Raw genomic sequence first — 16502 nt, 5'->3', positions numbered from 1 at the left:
CAAATGAGCAACTAAAAATCAAGTTATTATTTATTGATCCTACAGCTTGGATACTTGGATATTTGAGATACTATTAAGACGGTGTAGTGGTTCTTTTAGAGTTGGGACTCCATGGAATTATTCCAGTCGGATAATGGACACTTCATACTCAAAGGCAGGATCAAAACTAGCAAACTTCTGTCGGTGCTGCTCAAGCTTTTTCTAAAACAGTGCATCACATAACTCATTCTGGGACACTTGTAAATCACAATCACATCCCAAAAGCAGGTGGTATTTACTAAAGCAACCACTTGTTGCTCATCAACAATAACAATAAGACAATGTTACAAAATGTTCTACTTTTAACAGACATCAATGTTAAACTAACCTTGGGACAGATACTGCTTTATCATGTTTGTTAAACTTTCCCCTTCAATTTATTATGAAATTGAGGTGGCAAGGTGGCGCAGTGTGGCAGTGGTAATTTGGTCCAGCACACCACGGTGAGGAGCCAACTTGGTAATTTGGTAGACTGGCTGCGCCAAGATGGGTGCAAAGAAGTGGACAAAAAAAAGTGAAGCAAGAATCCCGAAAAATGAATGAATGTGCAAGGATCCACTGTTGTCTTGTCCTGTTCAGAACAGGAAGTGGAGGTCCCTTTTGATGTCCCTTTGGTTTGGGTTCCCAGGCCATACAACCTGCTTGGGATTTTATGGACCTTGTCCTTGGGATCCTGGAATGCTCTCATCACAACTCTTATCTTACAGTAGTGAAAATAAATGTGTTCTATTTGCCTGGCCCTGTAACATCCCTGATTTTCGTGACCTTTAAAGGCTGCATGGCGAGTGGAGTTTGCATGCATGGGTTTTCTCCAGGTACTCCGGTTTCCCCCACAATTAGGTTAATTGGTGACTCCAAATTGTCCATAAGTATGAATGTGAGTGTGAATGGTATGTGCCCTGTGATTGGATGGCGACCAGTCCGGGGTGTACCCCGCCTCTTGCCCGAAGACAGCTGGGATAGGCTCCAGCACGCTCGCAACCCTCGTGAGGATAAGCGGTAGAATATGAATGAATGAATGAATGTCATACATGACATGATCAAAAATAGAGGTAGCAGTAAAAAGGCATCCACACATGTAGTTACATATCAGAGATGCATCAATAAGTGAACTGCTGTCATGGTAAATTCATTCATTCATTTTTCATGCTGCTTATCCTCATGATATATATATATATATATAAACATATATAGACAAACAGCCATTCACACTCCAATTCATACCTATGGAGTCACCAATTAACTTAACATTCATGTTTTTGGAATGTGGGAGGAAACCGGGATACCCGGAGAAAACCCCCACACATGGGGAGAACAGGCAAACTCCACACAGAGATGCCCGAGGGGAGAATTGAACCCGGCCTGTCACTGCAGCCTGCGAGCTAACCACTCGGTCGAATATCGAATATCAAAATGTTGATGTTGTTGTGTTGTTTATGTTTATGTTTATTGTGTTACGTCCATATCATTGCTTGTCCCTGTATAGCCTAAAATTAATTGGGAAATTAACATTTAGTTGGAAAATGAAAATATAAAACTGGTTTGAAAGTAAATAGGGAAATGACTCATTAACATTTGTGTGAATGTTATTGAAGTAGTTTTAAGGTGGGGTTATATGAGGTCCTTATGAGTAGGTAGTATAAGGACAGAACCAGTGAGATGCTGAAGACAAGGTACAACACGCAACAAGCGACATTTTTTTGAGAGAGGTGATACACTGGCTAGGCATATCTACTTCACACAACTCCACCTCATTTTCACAGAAAATGCGGGACGTGTACAAAACCTACAATATTTCATAGAAGTAATTCGGCATTTCAGAAATAAAATCATAACAACAGTAAAATATGTTGGTGGTAGTGCGCCAATGGCTGAAGAACAACAAAATGAAGACATTGTAGTGGCCTAGTCAAGTCCTGACCTGAATCCTACTGAGATGCTGTGGCATCACCTAAAAAAAGGCGGTTCATATGCTCGAAAACCCACCAATATAGTTGAATTACAACAATTCTGCAAAAATGAGTGGACCAAAATTCATCCACAGCAGTGTAAGAGACTCATTGCAAGTTATCACAAATGCTTGATTGCAGTTGTTGCTGCTAAGGGTGAACCAACCAGTTAGGTTTATTATTGATCTGAACATTAGATTGCACTTTTTCACCCCACTGTATTCATGCCCGGTTTGATACATCGCAGGCTGAGAGTTGGCATACTGAAGAAACTGAAATGAACTGAGGAGGATCCCATAATGCAGCAACAGACACTAGTGAGAGTCGTTATTTACAGGCTCGGTACATGCATTGGCTTGAAATAATTCATGCTAGGTTAACCAGCAGAAAAAATACTTGCCTAAAAAATAGCAAAAGGGCTGCCAAAAGGCGGCCCATGAGACGCACAAGTACATGGAGACTAGATTCTAGATTCTGTTCCACAGAAGGCGGTAATGCACACTGACAGCTGCTTGCCAACCACTAATAAACAACAGAAGAAAAACACGACGAAGAAGAACGCACCCTGACAACTTTCCGTTTGAGCGGGTACAAGATACCTCAATCGGATTGGGGATTTTGGGGACGGGGGCTCCTCATGCGAAGCACCAAATCTCGGGAACCATGCCATTCTCCCAAACTACTGTTCAGTAGACAAAAACAGAACCTTTAAGAGTGGCTATCACCCCAGTCAAGTCATTATGTCCCTTAAAAGTGCGATGAATAGCATTTTTCAGAGTGTGGGAAGCAGACCTCACTGTAGGCTCCACTATCACATGGTTAATTATTACTAAAGAACAGCCAGAGAACTACGTATACAATTTTTATTCCAATAAGAATTCCTTGTGAGCTTTTATTAGAGCAATGGAACTATGGTTCAAATCCTGTTGTGTCAAGTGTTTTTTCTAAGATTGTTCCAAATTATCTGTTTTCCCTATAATTACATACACTGCATGCAATGTACTCTGTTGGACTGTTAGTGTTGGCTTGTGTTGACGCCATGCTGTCAGCCTCTGACTGTAGGCGATTAAGAAGCACAAGCCCTTCACGTCCTGGGTCAGAGGTGCACAGTATCCAGTGGTTGTTGGACTTTTCAGCTTTATGGGCGTCCAAGAAAGTATGAGCTGTCACCTCATATTCATTGCCATATGTGGTCCTGCAGGAAGACAACACACAGCCGCATGGGCCTCAGGAATATTCACTCGGGCTCTTCTAACATAAAATAAAATCACCTCCACAATCTAATACTCAGCCAACTCAGAATGTCATCATAATTTTTAGGGGAATTTTTTTATTTTCAAAAATAGTTCACGAGCACTAATGGATTAACTGTGCATGTGGTTTGCTTTTTCTTTGGCTTTTGTGGCACTAAAATCATGTTGATAACAAGGCTTTACAGTCTCCATCAGAATGACAATTCTACCATACTTAATTTTTTAACTTGAGTCTCTCAACCAATGTTATCCCTGCTGTTATCCCTCCTGAAAATCTGTCATGTTCTTCCTTTGCTGAATAATTTGAAAATTGTTGTCGTAGAGCTTAAATCATTTATTGAGGTTCATAATATCTTATCCAGCAATCAATCTAACCAATCTGGCTTCCGCAAACAACACAGTACATTGTACAACAGCTGCTGTTAAAGTTGTCAATCATATTATTGAGTCCCTTGATTGTAAAAGGTTCTGTGCTACTTTTTATTGATTGTCTAAAGCATTTGACACTGATCATGACATCTTGTTAAACTTTCTAAAATTAAAATCTGATATTGCTATTGGTTGGTTTTATAACTATTTATCAGGTAGAAATCAGTGTGTTTTCCTCCTTTGTTCCAATAACTAAAGGAGTACCCCAAGGCTCTGTTTTAGGTCCATTGCTGTTTTCTATTTACGTGAACAATCTTTGTCAAAACGTATTGAATGCCTCTTGTAAAATAGATTTTTAATCTCAATGAGGTTAATCTGGTTAAATAAAGGATGAATGAACGAATGAAGTCTACACACGCCAGAACACTGCTATTTCTTTCATAATACTGAACATGATATGAACTTATCTAGTTATGTTTGGCCTTGGTGGCTGGTGTTCTGGAGAAAGAAGGAACATTGTTGGTACTTTGGTGTCAGTTTCCGTTTGGTTCAGTTTGGCCTCAGTCTGTTATCTTTTGAGAATAAAACAAAAATAAGTACCCAAGAAGGTGATGTTCCAAAACAGCCAGAGCCCGGTTGGTCTTGCAGTGGAGGATGACCACGTTGAGATTAGCCTGTGGACGTCAAAGGCCAACCTTGTTAAGAAGATGACGTATGATCGAGCAGGAGAAATATTGAATCATAAACAGGTGAGGTGCTCACAGGTACCGGCAGACCCTCATGTTCAAGTCTCTCCTGGGGATCAAAGTGCACTATCTTCCACCAGGAGAGAAAGGAATTGCTTTCGTCCACATTTACTTCCTGGAGACGAGACCTCTGTGCAGACTTGAACAGTGTAATCAAGGGGGAAATTAATCCTAAATAAATACAATCATCTAGTATTTGCTGTGATGACTGTTTTACCTTTCTGAAACTCAGCACGTCACTTGTCAGATAAAGCTGAAACAGAAAGTGACATTATCACAGTATCTCTTCTACAGTATTGCCAGGACTTTCAAAAATGTTTTTCTGTTGAAGTTTGTTTACAAAGTTGCTGAGGTTTCTGCATGAAAAGCCCTTAGGCATCTGGCCATGGATGGGTGTGTGTGCATAACCAAGTCAGTCATTCTACCGGCAGATATTAATACTGACAGCTGCTTTTCATAAAAGAAAACAAAACCACTCAACATATTCCCAGTACCTGTCCCGGATTGGCTTGAAATAAGCCACAAATCAGAAAAACATTCACAAACGTGGAAATTTGTTGGCTGCAACTTTTAACTTCTAACTTCTATAACTTTCTGTAGCTGTCTATGTTGGAGTGTTTTTGTTACTTACACCCCGGGCAAAGCCACTTGTTGTTTTCAGGGCAAAACTTTGCTCGTAGTGCAGAGTAGATCCTTCAGGAGTGCCATCTACACTGTAAGAACATGTGGCATTATACGTTACCTTCTGGGAGTGTTGTCCATGCTTCTTGCCAACACTATGAGCATCTGAGTGTGTGTGTGTGTACCTGGAAATGACAAATGCAGTACGCACAGAGGGCTGAATGCTTCTCCCAGCACTAATTCCACATGGAGCAATAATGCCAGGTGAGGGAGTCTTCACGATGTTCTCAATGTATGCATTGATGCTTAAAGCACAACACTCGCCCTGTTCGCCGATGTTCACCAGCATCACAACATCCCCAATGTGTATCCCCCCATCCTCGGTGACGCTCAGTTTCACCTGCACATGGACAAACACAGTCATCATCATTACCATTCCCACTGATGTTGTGTTATTATTGTTCATTTGACATGAACGTACCGGTCTCAAGATGTGGTGTTTGAGGAAGTCAACTTTCTGAGCAGCAAGTTCCCCCCTTTGTCTTTTGGTGAGGTATTCCATTCTCACATCCTGGAGACACATCCATATTTATGTAAGTGGCACTCACATCCCACATTAACCAGTAGTCAAGACTGTAATGTGACTGTTTCTCATAGGTTCTTAATGACAATTGACACAATTCATAACAGAACTGACTCAAAATACTAAAAATAATTTTAAAAAGTCCAAACCCACAGCATGCACGCTCAACCGTGACTGTGTTTGTGGGTGTCATAAATGTCCCATGTAGCTTAGTTAGCTGATATTAATTTCTATAATATACATATGTTTAAGTGGGCAATGTTAGGACACTTCCACTATGTATGTACCACTATGCATGTACCACTAGCAGTGGTACATACTGTACAGTGCATCTGGAAAGTATTCACAGCGCTTCACTTTTTCTACATTTTGTCATGTTACAGCCTCATTCCAAACTGAATTAAATTAATCTCTTACCTCAAAATTCTACACAAAATACTCCATTATGACAATGTGAAAAAGGTTCTTTTTTTACTTTTTTTGAATTGATTAAAAATAGAAAACAAAAAAATCACATTTACATAAGTATTCACAGCCTTTGCCATGAAGCTCAAAATTGAGCTCAGGTGCATCTTTTTTCCACTGATCATCCTTGAGATCTTTCTACAGCTTAATTGGAGTCCACCTGCAGTAAATTCAGTTGATTGGACATGATTTGGAAATATAATAACTGTCTATATAAGGTCCCACAGTTGACTGTGCATGTCAGAGCACAAACACCAAGCATGAAGTCAAAAGAACTGTCTGTAGACCTGCGAGACAGGATTGTCTTGAGGCACAAATCTGGGGAAGGATACAGAAAAATTTCTGCTGCTTTGAAGGTCCCAATGAGCACAGTGGCCTCCATTATTCGTAAATGGAAGACGTTTGGAACCACCAGGACTCTTCCTAGAGCTGGCCGGCCTTCTAAACTGAGCGATCGGGGAAGAAGGGCCTTAGTCAGGGAGGTGACCAAGGCCCCGATGGTCACTCTGTCAGAGCTCCAGCGTTCCTCTGTGGAGAGAGGAGAGCCTTCCAGAAGGACAACCATCTCTGCAGCAATCCACCAATCAGGCCTGTATGGTAGAGTGGCCAGACGAAAGCCACTCCTTAGTAAAAGAAACATGGCAGCTCGTCTGGAATTTGCCAAAAAGCACCTGAATGACTCTCAGACCATGAGAAACAAAATTCTCTGGTCTGATGAGACAAAGATTGAACTCTTTGGTGTGAATGCCAGGTGCCATGTTTGGAGGAAACCAGGCACTGCTCATCACCAGGCCAATACCATCCCTACAGTGAAGCATGGTGGTGGCAGCATCATGCTGTGGGGATGTTTTTCAGCAGCAGGAACTGCATTCATTTTTCCTTCTATCCTGACTAGTCGAATAATGGAGGCCACTGTGCTCATTGGGACCTTCAAAGCAGCAGAAATTTTTCTGTATCCTTCCCCAGATTTGTGCCTCAAGACAATCCTGTCTCGCAGGTCTACAGACAGTTCTTTTGACTTCATGCTTGGTGTTTGTGCTCTGACATGCACAGTCAACTGTGGGACCTTATATAGACAGTTATTATATTTCCAAATCATGTCCAATCAACTGAATTTACTGCAGGTGGACTCCAATTAAGCTGTAGAAAGATCTCAAGGATGATCAGTGGAAAAAAGATGCACCTGAGCTCAATTTTGAGCTTCATGGCAAAGGCTGTGAATACTTATGTAAATGTGATTTTTTTGTTTTCTATTTTTAATAAATTATTATTAAAATAAATTATTTTTATTAAATTTTTATTATTATTTTTATTAAATTATTATTATTATTAAAATAAAAAAAAGTAAAAAAAAAACTTTTTCACATTGTCATAATGGAGTATTTTGTGTAGAATTTTAAGGTAAGAGATTAATTTAATACAATTTGGAATGAGGCTGTAACATGACAAAATGTGGAAAAAGTGAAGCACTGGGAATACTTTCTGGATGCACTGTACAGCTCACATGTTGCAGAGTAAAGGGGTAAAGTTACATCTGGAGGCCTGTAAAGCCTGGTATAAAGGGTCAAGGACTATATGCAAGGATCTTTTTACCCTGACACAAGTTCCAGTAATAGTTGACCATAAGTCAGCTTTGTCAGCCACCTGTTGTCAGTAGAGCTGTAGTGGCAACAGCTGCCCAATGGGGGTTGGCCCAATGTGATTTTCATGGGGCCCAGAAATCCTGGCATCATCCCTGCAGGTTCTGTTCCCTGTTTATAAGGTGTGTGGCAGAGGTGGAGCTTAAGGAGAAGCTGGGGTAGAACCATAGACATACTAGATACACGCCACATAGTATGGGTTTGTCTGTTGTCAGTTGACTGCTCTGTGGGTACAACTGGATACCCCTAAAGTTTAATTGGATCCCCCAAGTGTCAACCCAGATGACTGACATTGATTGCGAACGTTAACAGATCAAACTTTAACAAATCGACAACATTATCTGGCACAACTAACAGACACTTGCATTTGTGTCACGTACGTGGGGCGTGGCTTGCCTTTGCCGAGCTGGAAGAGGGCGGGCTTATAATGCTTAAAGTACATTCAAAAGTTCGCGTCCCCCGGACGGTAGCTTTGGATATGTTTAAACATTTACAGACCAATTGACTGTTCGAGAAACAAATTAATCGTTTGTGGAGCCCATGAAATAGCCTTAGCCACCCCAACGTGTGACCATTTTTTTGGTTATTGGACATCTATGAACTCATAAAATTGTCTGGTAAAGTTGATATTGCTATCAATTAACATAGCATCGAACTAAACTTCCTTATTTTTTGACACATACCTCTTCCAAGTGCTGCTCCTCCTTCCAGTTACCAATTTTCACATTGGTGCGATAGGTTTTAAAGTAGCTGTTGGAGGCCATTTTGTAAAAGAAGCTGTTTATCGCCGAGAAACACTTCAACACTACATGACTCGTGCGGCGGTTCCTATGGTAACAGCTAAACCGCAGTCAGCCTACTTGCTACCATCGAGCCCCGCCGCTAGAGGGCGCGCTGTCAATAACCATGTAATATCTGGCTGGGGGAGACTGGTCTTGTTGAATGACGAGCTGCCCACCCGACGCAGTTAAATAAAGTCAACGTCATCTTTTCTCGCACTTTTCGACTTGCAAGGTAGTTAAAAATGATTTAGCATCTTTCTACGAGCTCGGGTGACAAAATGGAAACGTACTGTGACGATTTGCGTTTGATGTTTATTCACTCACAGTGTCAACAAAGTGTGTGCGTATTTAAAATTTGTGAAATGTCAATGAAACTTTGGCACTATGTAATTCTCATATTTGCAGTTTTTATGGGATTTGCATACTTTTTGATATAGTGGGGGGTAGAAATGGGGACATAAATGTTTTCACGTCCCCTCGATTTGAAATCATTAGAAACATCTGCACTGCACAGACCGAACGTGAAACCGAAACCAGCTAAAGTATACACGCGTAAGACTACTACATTAATAATAACTACTTTGTAAATATTGGACCAAGAAAGGATAACACCATTTTTGTCAGTGGGTGAAGGGAATAAAATGATAGACAGGAATCCCAACTCCATGTTCATCACTGATATTGTGAATAAATGTACAGCAAAAACATAACTGATTATACATCAGTAATTTGTCATTTGAGACTCAGGAGTTACACCATGAATTCATATTTAATAACAAATTGTACTGGTATCTGAAGTTAAATGTCATTATTAAATTGATTCATAATAGATGTAAAATTTTAAGTGAATTCTAAATATATTCCGCCCTCTTCCAGTCCGAGCATGTTGGCTTCGCCCCAGGCGCCTTTGCTAAGCGGTGTCATTTGGGGTTAGTCGCAAAAAGTCATTTTAATTTGAGGTCGTGTAAAATAACAGTGTGCAAACACACAAGGCACACTATCAGTTCGGCAACAATATGTTTTATACATGGTATAATATGTTCAGTGTGTAAAGGTTTTCTGTACATGGGGAGTATAGCAGGGTTTTTGCACATGGAGCTGGATGAGAAGTGAAACAAGAAGTTAAAAATCAAGCCAGTCTCTAAGTAGGAAAGTTTAATAACAGACCAAACCGCTGCCTGGGCCTGTAGAACGAATTAAACGCATTAAACAGTACAGTTATGCTGTACCTGATAGTCTTCATTGTGAGCGTAATTCCCCCATGTTAACACAACCCGAGCTCTCGCTGTAAATCGCACCGTTCTCCAGCAGATACAGTACTTTATGTAAGCTAGACGACACTTTAAAGGAAAACTGCACGTTTTTGGAATTTTGCCCATCATCCACAATACTATACTATACTATATGTAAGATAAACACATGAGATGAACACATAAGCTCAAGCCTGACCAAGTCGCCAATTAACATGGAACAGGCGCCATGGTGGCACAGCAAGTGAATAGTGTTGAAACGAGGTGCGTTCATCGATATCTGGTCATTACACATTTTTTTTGTGGCAAAGAGTCGCAACCCACCAGTGGAGAATCACTGGCGTAAATGAAGTAATATTGGTGTAAGCCAGTAATATCAATAAGTATTGTTACGTTATTGTAGGACATGCTCTGTCATACTTAATAGGTCTGCATTTATTAAGCTTCGCTAATATGTTGCTTCATATCAGGTCATGGCTCATCCTTCAGTTCTTTGTTTCCTGTACAAACACATTCCAGAGAGTCTAGTGGGATTCTGTCCAAGAGTTAGAATTTAGGTCGTCAATGACCATTGGCCCGGCCTCTGGCCCCTGCACCATTGAGATGACTCAGTTTGTAGTTTTTCTCCTTAGGCGAGTCGCTGTCATCCTCCTCTTCATCGCTTCTGTCATCACCTTCCAGCTGGGAAAAAAAAGCACAAAGTGAGGTAGAAAATGTGTTGAGAGCATACACGTGTAAACTCACCTTGGTGAAGATACACTTGTAGAGCATCTTAGATATGAGGACGGCCCAATAGAAGTGAAGCATGAGGAGCACTATCAACATGACGTTGAAGAAATAGTAGCCAAAGAAAGGAGCAAACCTCTCCAGTGGATACACCCATGTACAGTGAATCACCCTGTGGACAATCAGTGTATTACACATCTTTACATTTCACAACCTTTACTTGACACTTACCAGAAAGGAAAAAGTACAAGTCTGGTCAGCATGAAGAGGAACGTGAAGACCACAAACATAGCATTAGCAGTCTGATGCCACTTTGCATAGTTCAGCACCTTTGCACCCTGCAAGATAAGAATGATGTTTTTGATGTGATTTGGCTCATGGGCCGCTGGTTGGATAGCCCTGCCATAAAGATGCATTCACACACACACACACGTGTTCTTGTTTGCACTGACCTCTAGCAGGATGTCAGCAGAGTCATGCAGTGCCATCACGATGGTGCCAACACGGATGTAGTTGGAAATCCAGGAGAAGGCGAGGAGAGTTAAAGTGGCGATGTGATGTATCACCTGCTCTTTGAAGTCCTGAAGACAGGCACGCCGCATGTTAGCATGTGTATGGAAGCATCCATATATCACACCACCACATCATTTAGTACACAAATGATTTGTCGCAACAAATCTGACCTTGTAAGTGCACAGTGTAGCATCATTATAGTATATGGCCAAAAGATGGCAGCAAATGACCATGAGAAGGACAATTTTGGCCCTCATTCAGATATCCATCCGTCCATCTTTTATGCTGCTTGTCCTGACTTGGGTTAAGGGTATGCTGGAGCCTATCCCAGCTGTCTTTGGGCAAGAGGCGGGGTACACCCTGGACTGGTGTCCAGCCAATCACAGGACACATACAGACAAACAACCATTCACACTCACATTCATACCTATGGACAATTTGGAGTCACCAATTAACCTAGCATGTTTTTGGAAGGAAACCGGAGTACTTGGAAGAAACCCATGCAGCATGAGATAACCAAAATATTAAAAACAACTCTCAATACTACAGGTCAAGCTCCTGTATTGGATCATGAGATTATACAGGCGTCTAATGTTATGGCTAGTGTTTTGCATTGACCTTTCTGTTTGTTATTTGAGATTAAAATGTCACTTTGCACTGTGATTGGCTGGCGACCAGTCCAGAGTGACTGTGCCTCTCGCCTGAAGTCAGCTGGGATAGGCCCCAGCATAAAATAGATGGATGGGTGTCACTTTACAAGCTGCATGTGTAAATATATATATACAGTGCATCCGGAAAGTATTCACAGCGCTTCACTTTTTCTACATTTTGTCATGTTACAGCCTCATTCCAAACTGAATTAAATTAATCTCTTACCTCAAAATTCTACACAAAATACTCCATTATGACAATGTGAAAAAAGTTTTTTTTGACATGTTTTGAATTTATTAAAAATAGAAAACAAAAAAATCACATTTACATAAGTATTCACAGCCTTTGCCAAGAAGCTCAAAATTGAGCTCAGGTGCATCTTTTTTCCGCTGATCATCCTTGAGATCTTTCTACAGCTTAATTGGAGTCCACCTGCAGTAAATTCAGTTGATTGGACATGATTTGGAAATATAATAACTGTCTATATAAGGTCCCACAGTTGACTGTGCATGTCAGAGCACAAACACCAAGCATGAAGTCAAAAGAACTGTCTGTAGACCTGCGAGACAGGATTGTCTTGAGGCACAAATCTGGGGAAGGATACAGAAAAATTTCTGCTGCTTTGAAGGTCCCAATGAGCACAGTGGCCTCCATTATTCGTAAATGGAAGACGTTTGGAACCACCAGGACTCTTCCTAGAGCTGGCCGGCCTTCTAAACTGAGCGATCGGGGAAGAAGGGCCTTAGTCAGGGAGGTGACCAAGGCCCCGATGGTCACTCTGTCAGAGCTCCAGCGTTCCTCTGTGGAGAGAGGAGAGCCTTCCAGAAGGACAACCATCTCTGCAGCAATCCACCAATCAGGCCTGTATGGTAGAGTGGCCAGACGAAAGCCACTCCTTAGTAAAAGGAACATGGCAGCCCGTCTGGAATTTGCCAAAAAGCACCTGAATGACTCTCAGACCATGAGAAACAAAATTCTCTGGTCTGATGAGACAAAGATTGAACTCTTTGGTGTGAATGCCAGGTGCCATGTTTGGAGAAAACCAGGCACTGCTCATCACCAGGCCAATACCATCCCTACAGTGAAGCATGGTGGTGGCAGCATCATGCTGTGGGGATGTTTTTCAGCAGCAGGAACTGGCAGACTAGTCAGGATAGAAGGAAAATGAATGCAGCAATATATAGAGATATCCTGGATGACAACCTGCTCCAGAGCGCTCTTGACCTCAGTAGACTGGTCATGTACCTTGACCATATAGACAGTAGACATTAGCACACAGCCAAGATCTCAAAAGATTGGCTTCAGAACCACTCCGTGAATGTCCTGCAGTGGCCCAGCCAGAGTCCAGACTTGAATCCGATCGAACATCTCTGGAGAGATCTGAAAATGGCTGTGCACAGACGTCTCCCATCCAACCTGATGGAGCTTGAGACTTATTGCAAAGAAGAATGGGCAAAACTGCCTAAAGATAGGTGTGCTAAACTTGTGGGATCATATTCAAAAAGACTTGAGGCTGTAATTGCTGCCAAAGGTGGATCAACAAAGTATTAAGCAAAGGCTGTGAATACTTATGTAAATGTGATTTTTTTGTTTTCTATTTTTAATAAATTCAAAACATGTCAAAAAAACATTTTTTCACATTGTCATAATGGAGTATTTTGTGTAGAATTTTGAGGTAAGAGATTAATTTAATACAGTTTGGAATGAGGCTGTAACATGACAAAATGTAGAAAAAGTGAAGCGCTGTGAATACTTTCCGGATGCACTGTATATGTAAAATATACATCTACTTACCTTTCGTTTCACATCAAAAGTAAGGCTAAGGAGAAGCGAGAGGTAGAAGCCCATTTCCAGGAAGTAATACCAGTACTGGGATTGCAGCAGGGACTAGACACATAACACCAATATTGTGATTATTGTTTCTGAAGTCAATCTTGTCTCTTATGTAAACACCTTACCTGTTTAGGGAAACCCGCCCAAACCTCCTTTATATTGTAAAACCAGGGTTTCTACAACCAGGAAGAACAAAAATGACGGCAACATTGTCAGGGATGGTGTGAAATGTCATTTGTAGGCCACATATCAAATAAAAGGACCAAAAATACGTACATCATGGAGGGCGAGGATACCCCCAACAAATGCAAAAAAATAGAACACGCATCTCCAACTGTTGGCATGAAAATCATTAACGAGCCATTAAAAATTTGCATTTTATGAATGATTTCATTACTGATGACATAAATACAAACCTGGCCTCACAGAATCTTTTACGAAGCCCTGGCCGTTCCTGGTTCCGCCTTCTCCTGAACCAGACTTGAACTTTCCGCTCAGGCCAGCTTGTCTTCTTACACAGAGCACTCACATCGACCTGAGACATATGACCGAAGTCAGTCCAAACTCAACTCCTTCATGACTGTGAACTCTTAAAAGAAATCCTCACTTATTTTAGCTCACCGGTGACAGAATGTGTGCTTGTTTGCGGAAGTAGTTCTCTAGAATGGCGTTTTGTTCTACAGTGTGACGTATTCTGTCTTTAACTCCCCAAACATTGGCCAGTGGAGATGCCACCAATCTGTACCAGCAAGAACAAGAAAGAACTCCATTAGCCATTACAACTTTAATAATAGTGCGAAACAGCACTTATCACTCAAAAAATAAATGTTTAGCCTCAACAAAAAAATCAACGCAACAATTTCCATTAGTCTTTCTTAGTTATGACAACTTAATTTGAAATTGCTTTGAACCAACAAACAATATTGCATTGCACAAATTAGCTTTTCCTCTTCACTCAAAGCTCATTTAAAGTAATGCTTACTGAATAATTGTTGTCATAGGGACAAGTTTTTAAGTTCGTAACTCAAATAAATATGTTAAGTCAACTGACTTAATCATTTCATTCAAAGTAGTTATTTTGTTGTCTACTTAATTATAATAACAATGCACATAGCTTTTTAAGTAGCAGTAACTAAATATATATATATATATATATATATATATATGTGTGTGTGTGTATTATGTTACCAAGCTAATTTTATTTGTTTTAAGATTACCAACAATACAATTTGAGTGTATATGACATGCTAAATTAAGTTCATGCAATAGCCAACATTATTATTTGAACATAACTTAAAAAATAAAGTTAGCAACAGAAAGTTTATCTAAATCAATTAATTACATTTTTTACATTGCATTTATGTATTAAATCAAGTGGTGTCAACAGATACTCTGAATTACTTTTTAGAGTGTAGTACTGCAAACCAGAATTTAAAACAGCACATCTTTCATATTTGTGGCTACTTGTTGCTAAGCAGGGCCCTTAGATACAGTATGCAGACTGACTCCGTGTTCCAGAAGTCATTAGAACACAAAGTCATTGCTACAGGCCAGATTGCCTAAGCCTTTCATCTTATCACGTCTTACACTCACCTCTCAAAGAGGAACCTGACCACGAGAAGGCAGAGTGCGTACGGCAGCACGGCATAAAGTTGCGAGGCTTTGGCGTAGATGCGACCTTCCCGATCCTCCAAGTCCGCCCATGAGACATTCACTGGCAGCCATAGACGCTCCCACCACAGCCACTCGGTGACTGTGTGTAACATGCTGTTGGGAAACACACAACACAGCACCGTTGCTATAATCATCATCATCATCACTAATCATGTTGGAGGTGTGTTTGGCCTCCTTATTGTGTTGGGAAACATGCAACCCAGTTTCCCGAGGAAATAGGACAGTAAATGCTGGAGTTGATGTTTTCCTTAATGAACTCCAAGGCCCAACCACAAAGCACATTTTAGAGTACCAAATTGGAACCTGCTCTCAAAATGTAGCCGGATTTGAAACTAAATGGCACTGAAGTTATTAGAAACCATGAAAATCTGCTCTTTATTGACATACTTTATACGTATGTCAACCTAACCATAACAACCATCATTCAATACTCTCCCTATGCAATTACTCTTTCACCTTTTGTTAACTTCCTTAATGCTTCTCCTGTCTATTGATCTATCTATCCATCTTTTGTACAATTTCCTACTAAAGTCTCAGGCGAACATGACAAAGATCAGATTTAAGGACAAGAGCAGATACCAAAGGGCAAAAAGATAAACAAATGAAGGAATTTACAGATGTAAAGATTATAAAGTCCTCCTTCCTGTGGACTCTGCCCATGGGTGTAGATAAAACGTGGGGAGTTTTTTTTTTTACATTAAAAATGATCGTAACGTGTACTGTTTTAAATCCTATAGAATCAGCTATTATTAAATAGAAAGTAGTACTGTTGAAAAGACTTCACGGTCAGCATAGTAGTGCTATCATTTGAAGAGCTGCAGGCAATGTTTTCCATAGACAAGTTCCAACAGAGGGAAGGCGTGTGTGTGTTCAACTCCATAACAACTATCTCAAAAATTTTAAAATACTACATGAAAACCTCTGAAAAACATGAAACTGGAGCCTATACTGATTTTTAGTATTGTCTATTCAAATAGTAAGCTTCTTCTACTAGTCAGTTGAAACACACACACCCTGTTAGATCCTCTGTAAAGACACTTGCAAACAAAACAAGGCAAATATTGCTCTTGCCTACATTTGTGTGTGTGTGCGTCTTTGAGTGTGTGATCGCTCACCTGGGTGGAAAACTTTGTATCCTGCCCTCCCTCTTATCCTGCACCGGTGATCAGTCTTGGGAGTTGCTGCAAAGAGGAGTTTACTCAGCAATGGGAAGCTTTAACTTCTCCAGAAGGAGTTTGCATATTTCATTGAGCGTGCGGTTGCAGTTATCCGAATGCAGGACAAATGTTTGTGTCCCCTCACCTGTAGGTATTCCCTTTGGAATGCTAGGGAAACCCCCACAAAGGACCCATTCAGTGGCAGGACAGGGAGTAGGAGGAGCCAATCCAGGAGGAGAAACAGGAGCCTT

At 40.7% G+C, this 16502-nt stretch overlaps 2 protein-coding genes across 4 annotated transcripts; both read right to left on the bottom strand.

The window, feature by feature from the left end:
• Positions 1–1945: 1945 nt before the first annotated feature.
• cfap161 (cilia and flagella associated protein 161) lies at positions 1946–9281 on the bottom strand. Of its 2 annotated transcripts, none has more exons than XM_058074603.2 (8): positions 8349–9281; positions 5459–5548; positions 5163–5377; positions 4988–5069; positions 4574–4609; positions 4373–4495; positions 4211–4284; positions 1946–3183 (listed from the first exon to the last, which is right to left on the bottom strand). In XM_058074603.2, the coding sequence occupies exons 1-8, from the start codon at positions 8427–8429 to the stop codon at positions 2949–2951; spliced, it is 936 nt and encodes a 311-aa protein (XP_057930586.2). In that variant the 5' UTR covers positions 8430–9281; the 3' UTR covers positions 1946–2948. The 2 variants fall into 2 exon arrangements, with proteins under 2 accessions (XP_057930586.2, XP_057930588.2); XM_058074605.2 differs by lacking the exon at positions 8349–9281 and adding an exon at positions 7670–8324.
• A 90-nt stretch (positions 9282–9371) lies between these two features.
• LOC131130732 (ceramide synthase 2) lies at positions 9372–16477 on the bottom strand. 2 transcript variants are annotated; one of them, XM_078789859.1, is made up of 12 exons: positions 16397–16477; positions 16210–16275; positions 15014–15187; positions 14042–14159; positions 13837–13955; positions 13697–13754; positions 13546–13596; positions 13382–13474; positions 10876–11004; positions 10655–10761; positions 10442–10595; positions 9386–10378 (listed from the first exon to the last, which is right to left on the bottom strand). In XM_078789859.1, the coding sequence occupies exons 3-12, from the start codon at positions 15184–15186 to the stop codon at positions 10259–10261; spliced, it is 1122 nt and encodes a 373-aa protein (XP_078645985.1). In that variant the 5' UTR covers position 15187; positions 16210–16275; positions 16397–16477; the 3' UTR covers positions 9386–10258. The 2 variants fall into 2 exon arrangements, with proteins under 2 accessions (XP_057930589.2, XP_078645985.1); XM_058074606.2 differs by having other exon boundaries at positions 9372–10595.
• Positions 16478–16502: the final 25 nt, after the last annotated feature.

Source organism: Doryrhamphus excisus, linkage group LG1, assembly GCF_037039965.1.
Source record: "Doryrhamphus excisus strain RoL-2023G ecotype Guam linkage group LG1, RoL_Dexc_Guam_v1.1, whole genome shotgun sequence".
Classification (NCBI taxonomy): Eukaryota; Metazoa; Chordata; class Actinopteri; order Syngnathiformes; family Syngnathidae; genus Doryrhamphus; species Doryrhamphus excisus.
Note: the sequence above shows the minus strand (reverse complement) of the source record. Positions and strands in the feature narration are given on the sequence as shown.